General features: G+C 40.9%; 1 protein-coding gene across 2 annotated transcripts in view; it reads left to right on the top strand.

Moving 5' to 3' along the window:
• HSD17B12 (hydroxysteroid 17-beta dehydrogenase 12) overlaps positions 1 to 22,447 on the top strand; it is a 133,883-nt gene that overhangs the window by 83,621 nt on the left and 27,815 nt on the right. For both annotated transcript variants that reach the window (XM_019551604.1, XM_019551603.1), the window contains exons 4-6: positions 3,911 to 4,021; positions 9,400 to 9,464; positions 11,385 to 11,429. In XM_019551604.1, the coding sequence (XP_019407149.1) occupies positions 3,911 to 4,021; positions 9,400 to 9,464; positions 11,385 to 11,429 (221 nt within the window). The remainder of the gene's footprint in view (positions 1 to 3,910; positions 4,022 to 9,399; positions 9,465 to 11,384; positions 11,430 to 22,447) is intronic.

Below are 22,447 nucleotides of genomic sequence, written 5' to 3' on the forward strand. Positions count from 1 at the left end.
CCGGGAGGGGGAAATCCCTCGGGCCCGCTGCCGCTTGCCCTCTTGGCGAGCTTTGGTCCTATGTATTATCCATCTGTTCTTTGATCCTTGTAGTGACACTGTTGCCTTCTTTTAGGGTAGGTGTAGTAACTTGGCCCCAAATATTCATATCCCTCTCTCCTAAAACATGAGCACCTTAACTAGCGTTAATACCCGAGTGTATTCTTGCTTTCTGTGAGTGTACTTGCCAGTTGCTTCTGAAAGCCAACCCTACCAAAATGAATAGCAAGCTTTGTGCATTAATGTTTTGTGGCAGCTGGAATCAGTAGCCGATTTCCTTGATTCACTTTGACATAATCAAAGATCAAATAATTTTGTATTTATAATTTGGCCAGAGGGACAACTTAATATGGGGATTGGCAACCTGTGGGCTAAAACTGGTCTGTGGAGCTGGGGGGCTTCAGCTCCGTTTCAGCAGCGGCGGCGGCGTACTTTGGCACCACAGCCAGCCGATAGCTGCGGTAGCAGCCACATTGAAAGTGCTGGCCTGGGCTGTTTCAGCCTGCTGCTTGTAAAATCGTTGCCAAACACTAGCTTAGGGAATAAAACAAAAAACTAGACCTGAAAAATCATTTGAGGAAGAGGAGAGTGAAGCAGTAGAAGAATGCCTTGGTATCAGTTCAGCAATGTTGACTGGAGGGATCCTGTGTACACTTGTTAAACATGAACCCCCATAATATCATTTTTGCTGCAGGTACCAATTTACTATTTTCCTCTCTTCACTGTAATGTTCTTTTGGGCTGCTCTTTTACTTTGCTTTACGTTTATAAGAGATGATGTACACTAGTTACACCTGCATGGTTTAATTATTTTATATTCGTGTATTTAAGGACTTGATAATATTCCAAAGCCTTGAAGACCAGTTGCATGGTAAAACTACCATCAGTGATGTGTACTGTATTTTATCTCCATTCAGTATTAGGTCTGTATTTCTTACTTACCTCTTTATCTTTCAGTATCTTTTTATGCTTTTATAAGTGTGGGGAAAAAGGGTAAGTTTTGATAAAGAAAACCCCATGATAAATACTTTCAGTGGAATGTGAAGCGAGCAAGTGTTACTAAGGGCATCTGCCTTGTTTAAACAATGTGCTTTTGCATAGAGCACCTTTTTAATGGTAATGAAAATTGTCACATGTATTGTAAAACTGCACAGATGACACGTGCAGCGGTGTCCTATTTTGCTGCTTCACTTGCCCAAACTAATTGTATGTATTTGCTATATTGCCCCCACTACCTCAGTGTCCTATAAGATTTCATGTGTGCGCATGTATGTGTTAACATTAGAACAGATGTGTTCAAAAATAGAATCTTTACACCTCCCTCTCCCCACCACAGTAAAAAGATGTTGAACTTGATTTTCTTCTGACGCGATCACAAGACTGCTGCTGCAGTAGGGGCTTAATGGTATTTACGTCGTCATTTGACATAGCAACATCTCCTTGGGGATTTTTAAACAATGCAGCTGTTCATGAAAGATGAAGAGGGGGGGAAAATAGTTGCATCTGCCATTAGGGTTGTTAAGGGGGGGAAAGCAGCAAGCAAGCCAGTGAGTGCAGTAGATTCATGATTCTGCATGAATGGGCAACAGAATCATGGGAGCTGCTACTTTTTACTGAATGGAAGAGAGCATCATGGGAATGGGGTTGCTTTAATTTTTTGTGAATGATTTTTTTCCTCTTTAAAATTGACACCATTTTTATGAATGATCTTTTAAAAATTCCATAGCCATTCTTACAACATATACAAATTCCTTGAGAAACACTGAGGTAGTGTTTTGTATGACCTTATTAAAAATATCTATTTTTTTTTTTTTTTGCCTTTTATGTTTTTGCTGATGCCTAAGAAAGAAGCACTGAGCCAATTTTAATTAAAGCAGAATACATTTAACTTGATGGAAACTATTATTCCTTGTACAAATAAGAATTTTATGCTTGAATAAAATATCTGGAATACCTGAATGTGTAATGTCTGTATTACTACTTTGCCAAGAATGGAAGTGACTCTGTACTGGGTGATTTGGAAATTAATCTATAAGTGTTTTTTCCTCCCTTCCCCCATCTCTTGCTCTGCCACTCTTTCTTCTGTGCTTCTCGGGTTCCTTGGTCACTGAAGAACCAGAGAAGATAGCCAATATAGGACCAGAGGAGTCTTTGTACACTGGAGCAAGACCTGCACCAGTTCCCCTTTGCTAATATTAGTGAGCTGATTATACATATAGAAACATGCTGAGGACTGTGTTGCTGAGATGTTGCACTTGAATTCTATCAACACTTTAGAGGAAGGGCGGGTAAAATACACCTGGCAGGCTGAATCTGACCCGCCATGCCATTCTGTTCAGCCCACAGGGCTGCTTAAAAAAACAATTATTACTGACCCACGGCTGCCCCTCTGAAAGTCCAGTGGGAGGCAGGCTTTGAGGTTGTGCACCCTAGGATAGGCCGGGTCAGGCAGGCTCCATGCCTCCACGTGCAGCTCCTGGGATTCAGCCGGAGCCACATGCTGCCCTGGGGGCTCTGCCTGCTGTGGGTCAGGAGTACCCTGACAGCCTAGTGCCACCTTCTGATACTGCCACCAGCAGTGGGGGCTGAGCGCCATGAGGGTGGGGGGCAGGGAGATGTGTGGTGGGGTGGCCCACACCCCCACCACCCCTTCACAACTCTTCCCCCCCCCCCCAAGTCTCTGCCTTCTCTGTTTCTCTATTTTGAGCCATTTTGCAGTCGCTTCATACGCTATGCAAATGAATGTAAATCAGGACCAGAATATTTGTTGAAATAAAATTAAAACATGTTATAGTTGTTTGATTTTTTTAGTATACGACTTGTTTTTTTTTCTTCTGGTTCCAAGATGGCAACATCCCCCCCTCCCCCCCGCCTCGCAAAATGAGTACTTCGCGGGGAGGTGGGGTGCGGACATGCAATAGCCATTTCGGGGGCAAAGGTCAGAGTTTGGGGGTGGGACTTCCAGTCCTGAGATGGCAATCGGGGCAGGGCTGCCCTTGCGGCCCTCAACTGCTCACCAAAAGTTGTTAATTGGCCCTCCAGCCAAAATAATTGCCCAGTCTTGTGCTGGAGGAATGTGAAATTTGCTTTTAACGTTTCCATTTTGCATGATCTATGACAAGGTTGTCCAAGTTGTGGCCTACAGGCCATGTGCAGCCTTTGAGAGGTTAACAAGTGGCCCCTGGGCTTCCACCCAGCTGATACTGGCCCAGTTGCTTCGGATTCCCCACTTCCACTGCATAATGCAGCCCAGAGAGCTGTGCAGCATAGTGTCACAGGGGAGCTTGCTGCAGGTGAGGTGGTGTACTGTGCAGGCGTGGGGGTGCCCACCCTCGCCCACATGCACACAGTGCAATGGCATGGAAGAGTGCCCCCCTGCTTGCACATCCAGTGCAGTGGGGTGAGGGAGTGCCAACCTGTGCTCGTGGTCCCTGATAGCACAGCCCCTTATGTGGTTTTCAGCCCTGAGCTAATTAGAAGTTGGACAGCCCTGATCTCTTAAGAACCTGTGTAGTGTGTACCTGTCATCCACCTGGGCCCTTGTGTACAAAAGGTAATGAATCATTTGAGGCTTTCCTGGTGAGGATAAAAAAAATTAGTAGTACAGTGCATCTTTTCTAGTTTAACTAGGGTAGAATTTTATTTGTAATACTTAAATGTGGATTTAAACCAGAACAGCAGGTACACTAGCTCAGGACAAGTTAAGGTGATGTTATGTATCCTTGTGTTGTTAACTTACATTGCAATGATTTCTCTTAAACCATCAAAATTTGAGTACCTTCAGATCTTTAAATAGGAAATAGACCAGTTGTTTTGACTTAACTGTGTTCTACTTATTTTAATTCTCCTTTTTTGTCTTTTATTATTTTCAGAAGAGAAGTTCGAGGTGGAAACAAAAGTTATTGTTGCAGACTTTGGAGAGAGAGAAGATATTTACACCACAATTAAAGCTGCATTGGAAGGCCTAGAGATTGGTGTTTTAGGTTTGTATCTGAACTATTTATAAACTTATGCTGGGGACTTTTGTCTAGATACCTCTACTACTTTGCCTTTTTGTTAGTATTGAAACTAGCCTGCAGAGACCACTGATGTAACTAGACTAAAAAACCCCCCAAATGACTGCTTTCTATATATTTCTGTTTGTCTTATTCCCAAAAGTATCCCTGTTCAATATATTAGTTGCATCTCTGCTTAAATTTATTTCATAATCAGAATGCTTATGATGATGCCTTTGGGTATTTTAGTTTGAGGTGTATTATGAAAGACCTACCTTGGGCCACGTGTGCTACAACTATCTGACAGTCTCATTTCAGAGTCCTAATAAGACCCCAAGATTATGCATCTAAATATATGTAAATCAGTTTAATTTAATTAAACTTTTATTGGCATTATAAACTGTGTAAGTATTGTCCAACTGGTTGGTAGGGCTGTATACCAATCAAAGTTCTGCCACCTTAGGTCTCCATTTTTTGGTATATGTAACTATACTAGATAAATAGCATAATAATTGAAGTTTGATCCTCTGTGCCCTTTAATCAAAGAGTTTGATATTTATTGCTTAATACCTTCTGGTTACTCCCTACAACTACTTGTCTTAAATTATCGCACATCACAATACACATATTGTAGAACAGTAGTCTCCAGCCCTTATAAGCAGATCACCTTTGGCATTTTAAAAGCAATCCAAAATCTGTATGTATGAGATACATAAGAGTATATCCACATTAAGATGGAATCCCTCAATTCCCCCCGCCTGATGTCACATGTTGACAGCATGACATTTGTGACTGGAACGTTGGACTTCTGACTCCTCCTGTTCTTCCTGCTCCTTCTGTTGGACTTCGCTTTTCCCCAGACAAGAACAAATGAATGAGGCATAGTTTGTCCATATGTAAGAAACAAATCTAGGATATTTCTTCATAAAATGGGCTGAGTGCGGAAGCCTTGCTTGGCTCTGAGTTTGTTGCCCTCACTCGCTTCAAAACTGTGAAACCGGCAGATAGGTATTCCTAGGTCTTTTTTTCTGTACCCTCTAGTTAGAGATCAGTTATCATCCACTGCCGTTGCACGTCTTCCCAAACTTCTGAGCTGTTGCTTAAACTCTTGAGTGGTAGTTGTGATAGCTGTTGCCTTTAGAAGGACACTAGTATATACCGGGTCAAAACAGGTTTCTTTCAGATACTTTAATAACCATCCGTTTACCATTCTTTGTTGAATAGATACTTGTACTCCTCTAAATGGAAGAGGACTGTTCCAGAAAAAACATTTTGCCAATTACCAGAATTTAAAAAAAAAAAAAGTTTTAAAAATTCAAGACACTGGTCAGAGTTGTGGCACTGGCAGTCCAAGGTCTGTGTACATGCTCCTGCTAGCCATGTGCTTCTCCATTTAAACATATGTACATGGTTATCTGAGGATGCATGGGTTGATGGCATTAGCGATAAGGTAAAATAGCCATTCCAGGCAGCAGTTCCCTCAAGCATGCTGTGCTATCCATACAGGCTATATCCCAATCCAGAACTGTTTTAGTTATTTCAGTGCAGTGCCATGGGAAGGTTAATCATCACTACTGAATGATGATACCAATAAGGTCACAGCCATGTCAATTAGCCTGCTTGCAATGCTGTGTGGCTGCAGCTAAGGATATGCCTGAGAGCACCATTGCTAGAGATGTTAAGTTTGCTGTGTAGACATGGTACAATCTTATTAATTAAGTACTTGGAAATAAGTATGTATTCCTCTTTGGGGCCTCGCTTGGGCTGTTTGGTAGGAGTTTCTAGATAGCAGCTCAGAAGCACTCATTATCCTTGGGTGTGGCCATCTTTACTCTTCCTAATTTAATTTTAATCCTTGGTTTATGCATAAAATAACTTGCACCTATACTGGGCTGAATCAGCTGCCCCAAGATTATAACGTATTTACAGACTGAAATCCTTATAAACTCCTTTTTATTGAGAAGCTGTTTCTCACCCACATATGAAGGCTAAAGAGTTTGCATAATGTTTTTCTGTGTGTTCAAAACAGCGTCTGTCAGTGACTTCGAACATGTGCTAACTCCAGCAATGTGTTAAGTAGGCAGGGATGGGGGATTTTCCATTAGTTACTTTTGAAACAATGACATTCTCAATAAATGACAGACCTAAGGCACTGTCTAGGTTAGCAGGCTCAACTTTTTCCAGGAAGTATACGTGGGGGTTTTGTCTGCTAATTTGTCTCTTGTTTGAGTTTTTAAAAAAAAATCTTTATGATAAAAACAATTTGTTACTTGAGTTACAAGTGGCAAGGACTTCATTAATGCACATAGGAAATCTTACTACAAATATGTGCATATGAATGTAAGACTGAAGACACAAATGACGCAAGTTTCTTGTGAATTTCCCTCTCTCTGTTTGCACACAAAAATGGAGCAGGCATGCAGGTGGTTAGGCCCATACCTTGTCTGTTGATGCCCATTTTCAAATGATCACCTCTACACAAGAGGAAGCAGTATGGAGTCGTCATATTTGAGATGTCCAGACTTAAGTATTAGCTCTAAAAATCAGTTATTAAAGACTCACACTTCATGGAATTCTTTGTAAAATCATCTGGCTCGAGATGGTTTGACTTTCAACAGTGAGCTTCTAAAATTCCTCTTTTAGCAGAGCTAGACTTTGATTCTCTGTTGTAGAGAGTCAAAATTTTGAATCGCGTTTAACCTCTTCTCTTGCAATTGGCAGTCCAAATGTAAAACCATTGAACATTGATTACTAAAACTGACCATATTCAATTTAGGCTCCAGTTTGCAAGAAGAGGTGGTTGAGAGGGGGGTGTTAAACATTTCTCTCCCACATTTAATATAAAATGACAACTCTACAGTGAATCCCAAAGCACCCTATCCCTCAGGCTCTGCCCTGGAGATTCTCTTCAGATGCAGGGAGTGACAGCTGTCAAAAAATGGTTTCATTTAGGATGAGAGGCATTGAAAATGTTGTCCCTCTGAAGAATGGTAAGGGTGCCTCTTTTTGTTGAACTTGTATCTTTCTCTGAGTATAACAAATGTTTGCTGGCAGTTTGCAGAGTACTTGGAAATGAGATTAAACAATGAATATAGTAAGGAATCCCTAAAAATGTGTTGACATGGACAAGCAGTTGCAGTAGTCATTATAAAGATGATACAAAATGGTGAATAGGAGAGGTTCAGTGAGGCAGACTTTCTGAATGATGTTTGACAAACCTGTACCTTAATCTTCTGCCAACTTCCTGTATATGTTTTCTGCATGTTTTAAAAAGGTTTTTTTCAGGCTGGGTGTTGAAATGCAAGCTTCTTTCTGAAGTTCACAGACAGAAAAGTTTCCATGGCATTTTTAAAAGTTTTCCCAGTGTACTTGGTTTCAGTCCTCTTTACGTGAACTTATATCCTAGAGCTGAATCCATTTCAGCAGTGCTGTTCAATGTATAATTTCTGCAGTACTTCATGTTCATATGGGGTGGAAGGTATTGTAGAAATGTAAAATGTCTCCACAGCAGCTGATTGTTACGCAGTTGACTTGAGTGAGATTAATAGCAAATAATTGCATGAAACAGACTCTGTTTTTCATGCCAGTGTATACTATATCATCTCAATTTCTTCAGACTTCATAATACTCGAGCAGCATCATTCCTTAGTGGTGGTAGAAGGTTTTCCCCAACTCGCTAGTATTTTTAGATTAGCAGAGTATGAATACTGCTTCATATTTGAGAACAAAACTTTGCCATTTGCAGTATTACATTAAAAATAGTTTTAAGCAGTTGACAGATTCTCAGTTAAATGCGGCCAATAGGGAGAGATTTCACAGATCCGAAGTGTGAAAACAACTTGTAGAACAGTTTGCCATGGCGAATCCCCGTGTAATGAGGCTTTGCATATAGAGAGAAAGCAAAACACAAACCCTTTAAAAAATAAGATAATCTTTGTCAAAAACATAGGCTGCTTAATGTACTAAGATTGTCATTAATGAGATTTCTCCCTCATTCCTATGTGTACTTTCCCCTCACCCCCCGCAAGCTATTGAAGCTCTTTCGTAGAGTACTTGCGATGAGCTGGTAGACTGCATGTTGGTTCCTGCTGCCATCTACTGCCTTGACCCAGCAGCTGCTGATTTGGAGTGGTATTTTGCTGTTTCAGCGTATTCCCCGTTTTATGGGTCTCTTCTGCTATAAACAGCATACATGCACTTTTCTTTGCAGTAATTATAAGACTGAGCAGAGCCAGAGTGACTGCTCATAAGCAATCAGTGCCCTGGAGAGCTTGGGTCAGTTATTTTTTGCTGGGAGAAAATTAGACAGCTCTTGAAGTTACTGGGGAAACTGAATGGGATGGTTTTTCTTTCAAAAACTTTTAGGTTCACTTAGAATGTTCACGGGTACTGAGAAGTATTTCTTGGCTTCTAATTTTATTCAAGTGACTTGAAACATTTTTTTTTCTGTCTATACACGTGCTTTACTTCTCCCCAGTAGGAAGAGATGGGAAATGAGAAGTATTAATAAACACTTTTAACGTAACTGGAGATAAGCTTTTGTTTCCAAAGTGTTATTACAAGCATTTAAAAAAATTGTACAGGTAGTCTTGGTTTCCATGTCTCCAGATGTTCATACTTCATTCCTTATAGTGAGGGTTGGATCCCTAGTTCATGTTGTTCATGCGTGCTAAAGAATGGGTTCTTGCCTCCCTCTATATATGAATTTGAGGAAGATATGTAAAGATTAGTTTATTTAAACATAGAGTTGAATGTGCTTCTTGTCTGCATGGTTTGAATTTTAACAGAGTTAAGGCCCTGATTTGGAAAGGAGGTCATAACGTTTGGAACCGGGATCTCCACATATCAAGGTGGATGAGTTCTCAAAACCTAGCTGGTCCCATGAAGAGTTTGATTGGACCCTCACCTTCATCTTATCCATTAGTTCTGTGGACCTAATGAGTGGCATGGGGTTGGGCCTGGATGAGTGCCTGGATCCCACTTTGCACTGCCCAGATCCTGGCTCGCTCATCTGTAGGGTTCTCTACAGGTCCAGAAATTTGGCAGCTGTGTAGCAGCAATTAATGCTGCTACCACACCCCTTCCCCCAAACCCATAGGAAGCCTTGCAGGCTGGATGACCGGGTTCCATGGGCTGGATATTGCCTGTGGGCTGGGGGTTGAGCACCCTTGAACTAGGATGGAGGAGTGTATTTCCAGTGTAGGAAAGTGTTGCATCATGACTGCATTAAGGACTTGCAATTACAAAACCTCTGAATGTGGCATTGTTAATTAACAAGTGAGACTTGTAATTCCAAGTCATCAGAGCTACAGAACTGAAATGTAACAGCCAGAAAATCTAAATAAAACTCTTTGCTTCTGTTTCAGTCAACAATGTAGGGACTGCATATGCTAGTCCAGAATATTTCCTTGATGTTCCAGACCTGGATAATGTAAGTGTTTTTATATATTGACTCTGCTATGGTTTTCTCACTTAAGAATAAACTTGTACTAGATTGGTTCAGGCTGGAGTACTTGTTAAATTAGGTTTTCCAAGTGTAATTATAATTGCAAGGCAAGTTTCCTCTCCCTCCCACACACACACATTTATCATGGGGGAGCTTAGAAATGAGTACAAGGCAGTGAGGAGCAGGAGCAGATAGTTGCTATGGCTCTGCTGCCTGCACCCCACCTTTGCACCACCTCTGCATCTTCCTCCCTCAGACTCAGGCCCCTGCCCACTCCCCCTGCTTATCTTTGCTCCCATGCTGGCAGGCTTCGTCCTCACTCCAGCCTAGGACATAGAACACAACCCCAACCTAACCCTGTCCTGTAGCAGTGCTGCTATGGCACGAGGGCTGGTGTTGTACTCTATACCCTAGTACCAGTGCAGGTATGCCCTAGTACCAGTGCAAAACAGCCCAAAACAGCAGGGGGAAGGTACAGATAGGGTAGGGGGTGGGGTTTGAGGCTGTGGGGGCGTTGGGGACAAGTGCGGGAAGAGGGGGTGGCACAGAGAAGCCTGCCCGCCCTCCTACAGCTTGCCCTGTACAGTGTCTCCTTACCATCTCACTTCTATCTCATGTATCTCAACCACTGTTTTTCCCACTGTAGTGATGGTGAGGATGAATTTAAGATGACCCTTTAATAATTAGATTCTATACATGGAAGAATATAACAAATTTTATAAATTTTCCACATGTTCCACAAATCTACAAAATCTAATTATTGGGGGGTCATCTTAGATTCACGTACATGTGGAAATATTCAGTTCATGTGAACAAAAGTAGCACAAGTTGCACTTACTTTCAATATGCACTCTGGCCACATGAAAACTCACTTCTCAAGGAATGCATGCCAGATTTAATCTATTTAAAATGCTCAAGTGCAACACTTTTATGTTTGCCAATATGTATAATAAACTTGAGATTTGTCCATCCCTTGCCTTAGTCTCATATTCTGTGAACTCAAACAGGTTAATGGAAATATCATTTCTTTTGTTCACCATGAACTAACCTTGAAAATCTTTTAAGCATTGTAATTTTTTTCATGTAATGATTAAGACTTATATGAGTAAATGAATTAAATTGTTAAATATTTTATAATACAGTGAATAGTAAATACCAGCTTTTAAAAAAATGCATCTCCCTTACAAGTAATCATGTTGTTTGGAGTACAGTGTGTCCAGTATATCAGAATTTATATTAATTATAAGTATTGAATACCATAAGATACCATGTTGGTTCCTTGATAAAAGAGCAAAGATAAGACTTATAACGAGTGATGGGAATCAATCAAGAAGATAGCTAAGGTACTAATTTACTTTAATTGATCAAAAGCATTATTGATACGGGGAACAATTGCAGATTTCCTTGGTAATGGTGTTTTCAATAATATAGAAGTAATAATATTACTTCCTGTCTGTATCCTCTTTATTAAGGTAGGTGTTGACCTTAGTGTAATAGTATTGAGGGCAAATGGTCTGAAATGGGGACAGTTCCAGTTTAGAATATGAACTTACACACTTCACCTTTTGAGCTATATGTTTACTCTGCATTACTTAAGTAACGCTTAGATAATTAAGAAATTGCTTTATATCCAACTAATATATAATCTAAAATTAAATAAAGAAGCTTTTTTGCATGTATTTGGGGAATTACCATTTGTATCTGTGACAAGGATCTAGGATAGCTGACTCGAATTGTATATGCATTTGTTTCTGACGTGAGGATGGTCTATTATTTTACAGGAGGAAGAGGCTTTTGGTTCAAATCTGGGTGCATTTATAATTGGTCCTTAGATTTAAAATGCCAGGATATACTGGTTTAATATTTATCAGTCATTTTTCTAGAAATCATTTCTTTCTGTTGCAGACAATCAACAAAATGATAAACATTAACATCATGTCTGTTTGCAAGGTAAGTGCCCTTATTAACATTAGCACTTGAAAATGTAAGTATTCTAAATAGTGTTGGATCACTTGTTACCAATAAATTCTTTTTACTTCCTTGGCAAATTCACTGTCCTCCTTTTTAAACTCTTAAGAATCACCCCATTTAGCTTCTGTCCTCCTGCCTTCTTATCAGACTGTTCTTAAATTATGTCGCAAAAAAGACATCTTAATATAAATGGTTCGCAAATATATCATATATAGGTATCTATAAAGGAAAAGAATGAGCAAGATGTGTATATAAAGCAGGGGTGGGCAATTATTTCAGGCAGAGGGCCGCTTACTGAGTTTTGGCAAGCCATCGAGGGCCACATGGCAGGCAGCCAGGGGCAGATAAATATTAATTTTCTAAATTTTTTAGGGGCCCCGCGGGTCGGATAGAATAGCCTGGCAGGCCGCATTTGGCCCCCAGGCTACATTTTGCCCACCCTTGATATAAAGCAATACTTCCATATAGAGCTATCAATTCATTGCCATTAACGTGTTAATTGGTTCTTGCATTAATTTTTTTAATGTGTTAATGGTACATGTAGTTTTGGAGCCCACACCTGGGTTTCACTCCGCTACCATTACTGCTGCCTCTGGGCCGCCCAGGAGAGCAGCAGTGGCAGTGCAGAGGAGCTGCCAGACAAGCCTGGTCATATGCTCCAGGCTGCTGCTGCAGGAAGGCAGGCCAGGGTGAGGCATGTACACAGACAGACAGACAGTAGAGGTATACCAATATATCAGTGCCATATTGGGACACCGCATGCAGGCGTGCAGCTGCAGCATATAGAACAGCACCCAATAGATAAGTGTCGGGGTGGGGAGGAAAGGTTTTATGTGGAAAACATAAAACTGAATAGGAAAAACTATTGTGTAAAATAGCCTGATTTCTCTTCTGGAATGTAATTTTCTAAAGTTATTTCCTTGCCTTCAGTAGTAGGTTGAATAATTTTGGTAATTACAGTTACCATTGTACAGAACATACAAATGTTTTCTTATCTATTAAATCAAAAGTCTGTATGTTGTGAAACAGCAGGACAGAAACTAGAGTTTGCTTAGCCCAAAATAACTTTATAATTCAAGAATGAGGTGACACTTCCTAAGCTTGTTTTGTTTAGGAAATCTATGCTTGTATGTTAAGAAAGATGTTTTTACATGTTAAAAGATGCAAGAGTGATTACTCACTCCTGTACCCTGTATTTCCAGTCATGCTTGCATCTTTTCTTCCATCTGAAGGCTAACTTGTTCTCTCTTGTGGAAACTGAAAAATTAGGTGCCTTGGAGTTGATTCAAAGGACAGGGTTTACCTTTATAATGGGAGTTTGGTAAATCTTAAATTACATGGATTACAAAATCATTCAACATTATACTACCAAGGAGCTCAAAACACAATTGCCTGTTTTCTACACAAACAGGTTACGAAACTGAAATAAGGCAATACTTCTGTAAGAATTTCTCTCTGCTACAGAGCTTCAACTTAAAGGAAAAAGTATCAGATGGCTACATCAGGTAGTAGATTCAGGACAACTTGCTACTGTTAGCTTTGTTTTGGAACTTTATATTTTGCTTGTAACCTGTGTATGACGTTTATAAATAATGATGGAGGTCTATAAAATCCAGGTGGGAAAAGTTCAGAAACACACACAGGCTTGTGACAAAACACTTTTACCTCCCTAGTCATTCCTAGCTGTCCTTGAATGAAAAAAATATAAAATCCAACTTGAACACAAAATTGCAGAACAAGAAGTCATCCACAGACTGAATTGCATTAACCTTGGTCTCAACAGGGACTATGGATTCTTATCCCATTACTTGGAGTAGGTGTTTACTTCACTATCCCTCCAGGTGTTAACTGCCCTGTTTATTTTACTTGATCTAATCCAGTGGTTCTCAGCCTTTTTATACTCAAGGTGCCCCTCAGAAAATGCCAGCTCATAGTTTTTGCTCAGTTTTTTTGGACTACAGGAAAAAAGAGCAATTCTGCTGCAACTCGGACCACAAGAGGTCAGCATGTTTTTGATGCTATAGAACCCTATTTGAAAGCGCTGATCTTATTTTATAAATCATGTGCAGGTGTTTTGCACAACTAACGAAGTTAATGTTGAGCAGCACCCCACAGCACTCGTGAAATGAGCCTGCAGCACCTTGGGTGAAAATCATTGATCTAATCAGTCCACCTGATTTACCTGTCTTAGCAGTCTCCCCTTCGTTTGTTCCTTTCTTGCTGGCAGTCCATTCCTAACATCTGATAAAGTAGGTTGTTGCCTATGAAAGGTCATACCTTTCTGAGCCATTTCATCTCTATCTAAAGTGCCACTCTACCCTTCCCTCTGCCTGACTTCAAACCATCACAGCTACCCAACTCTGTCCTGAGATGTGACATCTTTAGTATACCACTGGAGGGAGCCCACTATTCAATGATTAAAGACTTGAGCAGGTTGTATAAACTATTAAAAGTGCACTCCACTCTATTTTTATTCAAGAATTTGATCAGATTTTCCTACAGCGTCCTACCTCTGTAGATGCTAGAATGAATATTCTTTTTGCGCTCTTGTCCGCTAGAAATATACATGATACATATACATGAAATATTTCATGTATATTTCATCTGTCAGTAGATATAGTGGGTATATCTAATAAAACCCCTACTACTATTGGTGTGTGTCCCCTAGTAGGCTCAAATCAAGAATATTTTGGTCAGTAGTGTCTACTGGGGCTGTCTAGGTGCCCCTACCATCTTTGGGCCTCCAGTTTCACTTCATTTTTCTCACTTAGAGAATCTACAATGTTTGAAACTCTTTGTGCACTCTGCGGTCTTATCCTTTTAATATGTAAATAGATGCTTAATGGATAGTTAGTAATTAGGTTCTGTGTATTTGAATAGTATTTTCTTTCTTACCTTTTATGAAGAAACTGTTTTTCTTTTTTTTGAGAGGTACTCTTGATACTGGGTTCAGTCACTGTCTGAACACAAGTCTCCAGGCTTCAGAATTTTCCTTTTGTGTGAAGCTGTAATGCCTTTAAACAAGAGGCATGCCAGATGCTTATTGTTGCTGGGAGAGAGATGTGCTGCAGAGAAATGTGCCATCTGTAAGTCATTGTCCAAGAGAACTCAAGAGAGCTGGGGAATCCTGGTTGAAAATATTTATTTTAGGGAGATCCAAAAGATCCAGCAATGCCTGGGGCAGAAACTTCAAAGCGCTTGTCAGTGAAAAAGTGCTCCTGCTGTTGCCTCCCGCTTACGGGACTGTCATTCCTGTTGCAAAAGATTCATCCTTCTTTCCTAGGAAAAAAAACAGGTTGTGGGGAAGAGAGTGTATAGGGCTTACAGGGGGAAGAGACAAAGGTTTGATTTTAAAAGCCATAGGACCTGTCAATCTCAAGGTTTCAGGAGGTTTCTGGAGGTTCTTCCCTCATTACCACCTTTCATCTATGCCTACCAGCATCTTCATTTTTATTTCTTCTTAAAGAATGTATCATTCAAGACCTCTGAATCATTGTCCCAGTTGACAGTTAGTTTCCCTTTTCCACAGTCTTACAAGGATCTTCACCAGCCCAGTTTACTTCAGCCCCACTAGAACAGACTGCTTTCAAACTCAGCTAAGGAATAACAAACAAGAGACGACTTGGCACAAGTTGATAGGTTTTCATCTTTCTACAGCGTGGGTAATGCCTTAATCATCTATTTCCAACCTGGATGACTAGAAGATATTTTAGGAATATCTAGAGATTCCATTTCATGTGGTTTGAGTAAATCTTGAACAGTTTTTTTTCACATCCTCTTCTTTTTGCCACCTGGGTATCTTGTAGTAATAATTAACAAAGGACTCAAGTTCTGTCTGACTGCACTGATAAACATCCTTCTCTCTACCTCCAACCCTGAAAAGAGCAGCTTGTTGCTATCTGGTCTCATTCCAGGGATCTGAACAGTTTTATCGCATGCCTTCCTCACTAGTGGTGGTGGCAGCAAATGAACAGAGTATCACCATCAGACTAACATTAACACCTGAAGATGGTGAGCTTAAGAAACTGGACTTGCTGGGATAGGGGGGAAAATAACATCAAGCTTCTTGAATAACTGCCAAATACTTAGCCTTGCTGGTGAAATAATGGGTTTATTAGTTGCAGCTCCTCAACAAAATTTAGCTTCTATCACAGCACAGTAAGGAAACTATGTGTAATCATTGCTGGGGACAAGTTTCCAGTGCATTTTATGAAGTTTCTGCTTTGGATACAAATTCCAGATTGATGGTAACTGTGATTTACTATGCGGAGATCCTTCTGGCTCCATTTTCTGGGTATCTCTAAAGAAGTCCTAGTAACATCTGAAGATCTGACATACGAGGAAAAGGAGTTCTTTAATGCAAAACCAGATGAGTTGTTGCATTTCCTGGAGGACTTGCTTGGATTCTAAGATCCATAGGTTTCTATACATCTTTGCCTAACCAGTAAGCCTTTTAAGCCTCAGTGACAACAGCAGCAATCTTTTTATTTATTATGCAGACAGACTTAATAAATTTAACTGTTTGACTAAGAGCAGGGTACAGACCCTTTCAACTCCCTTTTCATTTCTAGCTCGTTCCACTTCCAATTTGAGAACCGAAAATCAAATAAACATGGGTTTTGTAAGGAGCACAAAGTGGGCTATTCAGTCTTCTTTCTTGCCCTAAAATGCCTTCCACATTCTTATTGGGCACAAGCGCAGAAGATGCAGTAACTTTTCTCTCTCAGAGAAGTAGAAGTTCCTCGGAACATAGGAAAGGTGTGACTTTTATCTCTCTCTTTTGATTCCCAAAAAGAAAAGTGTGATGACCCATTTTGGACCAAAAGCAACTAAATGCTTTTACCTGCAAGTTCAAGTTTAGGCACAACCCCTGTAAGCAAATTCCAGAACATCAGAATTTGCCTGAGACTGCTATGCCACTTTGAGTTACATAGGGGCAATAAGTTATGTGCCAGACTTCATTTTTGCATATCAGTATAGGTTTCAGCCTCTTTATCGGTCGAGCAGAAAATAACAGCTGGAGGTACTAGTACATGTTCCACCAGAAGTCTGGTAATGATTAAAATCATGTATGAACCCAAGAAAAGTCTTTGAAGGCGTATCGTTGTCGTCTTCACTTCATACAAAGATGTTGGTATTGGATGCCTCCAAGTTAATCTAGGGAGCTCATTTCAATGATCTCTGAACTCCTCACTGTGAACTCTGTACATAAATATCCCCACAGAACTATCCTGCAGCTAATTGAGCACAATCAGGCTGTCTTCTGGTTGTAAGAAATCTGATGAGTAATGATGTACAATAATTCACTCATGTTTTATAAAAGCAGCTAGGAGCAATATATGCTTCACCTATGTCAAGAGGCTTTTCATACTTGGAGAAATTTTCATTTCCATCACAAAATCACTCTGAAGGAAGTTTATCTACTAGCTATACAAAGTGTGTTGGCAGATTGCCACAGAAGACTATTTTAAAATGTCTGTGAGGGATCCCCTTAGTCACCAGAGAGCAGAAAATGTAATTGGACTCTGTAGTGGTTTGTCAGGTAGCACACCACAGTCTTTATTTTCCAGGGTTCTTGCCCACAGAAACAAACATAACCATCATACATAAAGTGCAATCATTAGAGTAGTACTTTAGACCACCACTAGACCACCAAACCCTGTGGCCTCTTCCCAGACCCTGAGAGAGTACCCTTCCTCGGTGCTGCAGCCTCTAGCTCCACAGCCTTCTCTCTCTCCCCCACAGTTCCCTTCCCTGGGAGTTTTAATTTCCTTTGGGCCAGCCACTTGTGCTCACCAGCTGGTCCAGTCTTCCTAGGCAGACACACAATCACTTTCCTACTGCCTACAGCTGGTCTACAACCCATGAACCATAAAGTAGAACACTCTTCCATTTATTTATTCTCCCATCCCCACCTCCTTCTTGGGAGAAGAAATCCTGCTTTTGCTTGTATGGACCCCAGGTGGTGGCATATTGAAAAGTCAGAAGGTTGCAAGGACAAGTACCACCTCATCAGCCAGGGCTTAGCCTCCCTCGTAGCATTGAGTCATGTTAATGGGGTATGATTGATCAACCAGCAATGAGCCCCTAGGAGATAATGGCAAAGGGTCTGTACTACCCATTTAATTGCCAGACATTCTTTTTCTGTTATAGCGTATCTGTGCTCCTGGGGGAGGAGCTTTCTACTTAAATACAGGATAGGGTGTTCCCCATCTTCAAACTCTAGGGAAAGGACTGTTCCCAGGCCTCACTCTGAGGCATCCATATGTACAATAAATTATTTTGTCAAGTCTGGACTGTGCAGGACTAGTGTGCTGCACAGTAGCCTTTTTACAGTCCCAAACTGCAGCCCACCCAGAGCCTGGCAGAGAGGCCGCAGCTCCTTCTGTAGGGTCCGCGGCAGTGCAGGGTTTGGCCCACCCTCCCACCTGGAGGGTGGGGGTATCCTTACCTATCTTCTGGCCAGAAATTCTGGCCGTGGTTGGCTGTGGCTGCTGGGCTGAAGTTTGTTGGACCATGGCCACTTCCAGGCCGTGGTTAGCTGTGCCGCAGCATAAAAACTTTGGGAACCCCTGCCCTAGGTATTTAGTTTCCATGTACCTTGCGTGACATTTACCTGGATTGGCCATGAGCCTAGCTGCATGTGGTGTCTGCAACACCTGTTTAGACACTGGAGGTGATCCACCCATGTGTTTGCAAATATTACAGTATATCTTGTCCACTAATCATTGGAAGGCTGCCAGGGCTCTATGTAGCCCAAACAGTAAGGTCCCGAGGGTTTTGCAAAAGCTGTAAGTTTGCAATTGTAATTTGTAATTTAAGATACTAGAATACCATATTTTCTTGCATATACCAGACCCAGGTTTGGTATATACACAGGACTAGTCCAGGCACCCATTGGATCCAAGCCTGTGCTCTAGGTCCAGCCACAGTTGGACCCTGCACTCTGGCTTGATTGGGCCTGCTGGTCCTGAGCGGGGGTGGGCAAAATGTGGCTGAGGGGCCAGATGCAGCCTGCCAGGCCATTCTATCCGGCCCATGGGGCCCTAAAAATTTTAGAAAATTAATATTTATCTGCCCTGGACTAGCTGTCATGTGGCCCTTGATGGCTTGCCAAAACTCAGTAAGCGGCCCTCTGCCCAAAATAATTGCTCGCCCCTGGTCTAGAGCCATGTGCTGGGTCTGGCCACAGCCAGTCCTATCTGGCATTCTGGGTCTAAAGGACCACATTGGAGCCCACCTTGTGTGCTGGGCCTGGCCATGGCCTGACCCTGCACGCTAGCCCAATGTGTAGCGGGTATGCACAATAAAGTACTTCCTAATAGAAGGCTCATATGTTGAAGCGGTGTTCATCTAACAAGTTCTGTAGTATATTTTATTTTTCTGTGGTCATTTCAGAAGGTTGTAACTACCATTGTAACTTCATCCTAGATCTGTGTGCATGAAATCCAAGAAAGTTATCTTGGCTGAAGAGAATGTGTAATCATATTGTACAAGTTCTCTGGCTTCTTCCAGGTGGATTATTTAGATCTTGATTTATATAAACCCTCGATTCCAAAGCAGCGCGTCTTAAGCTAGTGCCATCCTCCTAGCTTTTATGTTAAATATAGCTATCTTCCTACAGATGTGGAATTCCAATATGAGTTGCAGTAAAACCATGGGAACATCTGTCTCCAATCTTCATTTTATCTGATGCCCAAGTAAATGGAGTAGAAGCTTCCACAACCCTGGAATCTCAATTGCTTCTTTTCTGAAGTTAGGTCTCTTTGGGGTCAAAACTGGGATTAGGCATTAGGGGCGTTTATAGATGTGCTTGGGGAGGCAGGGCGCCTTAATTAGAGTGGCTCTGAAAGCCGCTTTAATTAAAGTGCCCAAAGCTTCACCTCTATCAGGGTCCCTGCACTGAGAAGTGGTGGCAGGGGCAGGGTGATTTAACTAAATTCGTTCAATGAGCTTTATTTCATGTGCCCTGGTGTCATTTTTTCAGTGCGGGGACACGGTAACACGTGATGCTGGAAACACGTAATTACCACACTCCAGCAGACTCAATTAATCAAATCTGTTCCAACATATTGTAATCACAGTGCATTGGAGCAGCTTTTTTGCATGTGTATAGGCACCCTAGGGTGTACAGAAAAAAGGGTGCAATATGCCTTCTGTGTTGCATTACTGTTTGCATTTGCTACACTAGAAATTAGTTAAAGATTTTGCATAACAGCATGGATAGAGCCTGCTGAAAAAAGAGTGAATAAATACCCTGTAATGAGTTTTAATGATCAGGGATCTCCATGTAAAAGGGCTGTTGTATATCAGCCTATGTTGAAGAGTATTATGGCTGAGATAAAGGTAACTTTAAATAAAGTATAATGCAATGAGGGAAGTCCCATTCAGTTGCCATATATTCATAGAATTGCATAGAAGCATTTAATAATGTTTAGAGGTTTTTACAAATGCATAAGAATCTGCATACCAACAACAAATTACTCATTGCCTATGCATTAAGCATAGCCACATTTTGCCAAAATATATTAACTAAAAAACTGAACATTTTTACACCAAGACAGCTATTATGAACATACTCTTCTTTCTCTGGTAACCTTTGGTAATGTCCAAATAATCTGCAACAAGTAGCAGGTTTTATTTAGTGAGGCAGTTCTTCTGTGTAAGTAGTTGCCAGTGCCTGGTCACTTGTTCTGTAACTACTTGCATTTAGAAAAAGGGCTGTGACAATTCCCTGGGTACCATTGTAGCTTCTAGCTGTGGTCATAGCATCTCAGTAGAAACCAGCAACTTATAAAGGGGATTTATTGCGGTGGGGCACACAGGACGGGATACTCTCTGTAAGGGTAGTTGAGGGCTCTTTTCAACTTTTCCTTAACGCTTTATTAAGTATCCAGCTTTTAAAATCAGTTTACTTTTTAGTTTTCACTTTAATTCTGTTCTTCAAAGGCAGTGTTTTATATGGCATGAATATTAATTTATAGACCCATACAACTTTGTGGAGTTCATGGTTCTGGCAGAACAGGGCATCTGTAAATTAAAGGTACTTGAAACTTGGAACTTTTATTTTTTTTTAATTTTCCAAGAGTTTGAAAAAAAAATTTCACTCCAAATCTGATCAGTGTTAAACTTCATTATCACCCAACTGCTTTGTCTGTATTACCAATCTTTGCCAGCAAGCTATGTCAGGATATAAACAGATGTTGTCAAGTGAAGCAGATCAGCTGTGGATCTGGCCTGCCAGTTGATTGAGTCCAGCCCATGGACAGGCATTCACCAATTGATTGGATCTGGTCTTTGGCTCTCTGTATGGGGCTGAGCCCTGTCCCCTCCTGCCCGGGGCAGCCCATACCCACTTGCCCTGGCTAGTGTATGCAGCCTCCTGGCAGGGCTGCTAACATTGTAGCTGCAGCTGCTTGGGTACTAGTCAGCTCCTCACCTCGCCTCCAGTGGCTTCTCCTCTGGCCCTTGCTGCACTGCTCCAGGTGGTCAGGGTGGCAGGGGTAACTGCAGCCAACCAGCTCCTGCCGCAGCACACTGGGGCTCTAGCTCCAGTTCCCAGCTGCTTTCCCCACACTTTGAATTGAGCATGAATTGATACCGTCTGTATTGCAGTCACAAATTTTAGGCATTTGTGGCACAAGGGATCTGTCTACATGACCTTTTTGCTGCTATAAACATTTTTATGGCTGCACAAAGGCAATATCTGTTTCCATACTCGGTTGTATCTGTGAAGACCATCATAAACATACCAGTAGAAGTCCCTGATGTAGATGCAATTAGTAGTATCCAAAGTGTACTTTTACTGGTATAGCTTGTTTCACTGAAGGATAATGGAGGGACAATTTTTGTATACTGGTACTGGTCTGCATCTAGATAAGGAATTTTTTGGCAGGATAACATACCAGTATTCTTCTCTGTCAGTCCTTGGTGGTATAGAATGCTTTGTTTAAGAAAACAAAATTTTTCAATTTGTACTAAAAAGCAGTTTGTCTTAGTCTGTGTTAAACAGTAAAATAAAATAGAGTATTTCAACCTTGTCACAATGACATAGCATATCATGCATTACTATTAAGGATGCATCATGAAATGTCAGAGTAATTACAGACATGAAGAACATACAAAATTGCGTTCCTTTTTTTATTTTTTCAAATAATTTTTCAAAGTTTTTAGAAATGAGAACTTGTTTTTTTCTGGGAAACAGCCAAAATTATTTTTGAAAAAGAAATTGTGTTGCCAAAAGCAGCATTTTCTGATGCAGATCTATTATCACTGTCTTCCACCTGTCTATATTTTGATAGTCTACTTCAAATAGAGTGATGGAGACAAGTTGCAGTAAGATCTCACCAAGCTAATTGAGTGGGCAAAAAAACAGTAGAAGAATTTTAGTGTCAACAAGTGCAAGAGGGAAAATAACCTCAAATAAATGTACAGAATACTAGGTTCTGAACTAGCTGGTATGATTCAGGAAAGAGACCTTGGAGTCATTGTAGTTTGTTCTCTAAAAACATCAGCTCAGTGTGCAGTGGTGACCAAAAAATCCAGTAAAATGTTTGACATCATTAAGAAGGGAATAGAAAACGAAATGGAGAACATCATGCCATTGTACAAATCTGAGGTGCTCCTGTATCTTGCATACTGTGTGCAGTTCTGGTCTCTGCATGTCAAAAAGGATGTAGAAGAATTAGAAAAGGTATAGAGAAGGGGTGACTAAAATGATCAGGGGCATGGAGCAGTTGCTATACAAGGAGAGACTAAAAAGGCCAAGACTCTTCAGTCTGGAAAGAAGATGACTGAGGGGGAATATGACAGGTCTATAAAATGCTGAAGCATGTGGACCAAGTGAACAGGGAACTGTTGTTTGCCAAGTCCCAGAATATTAGAACTAAAGGTCACCTACTGCAATTGGTAGGTGACAGGTTTAAAACTAATTAAAAAGTACTGAAGTACTTGTTTACACAATGTGTAATTAACTTATGGAATTCATTGCCATAGGA

Source organism: Crocodylus porosus, unplaced genomic scaffold, assembly GCF_001723895.1.
Source record: "Crocodylus porosus isolate Cpor-Errol unplaced genomic scaffold, CroPor_comp1, whole genome shotgun sequence".
In the NCBI taxonomy this organism is placed as follows: domain Eukaryota; kingdom Metazoa; phylum Chordata; order Crocodylia; family Crocodylidae; genus Crocodylus; species Crocodylus porosus.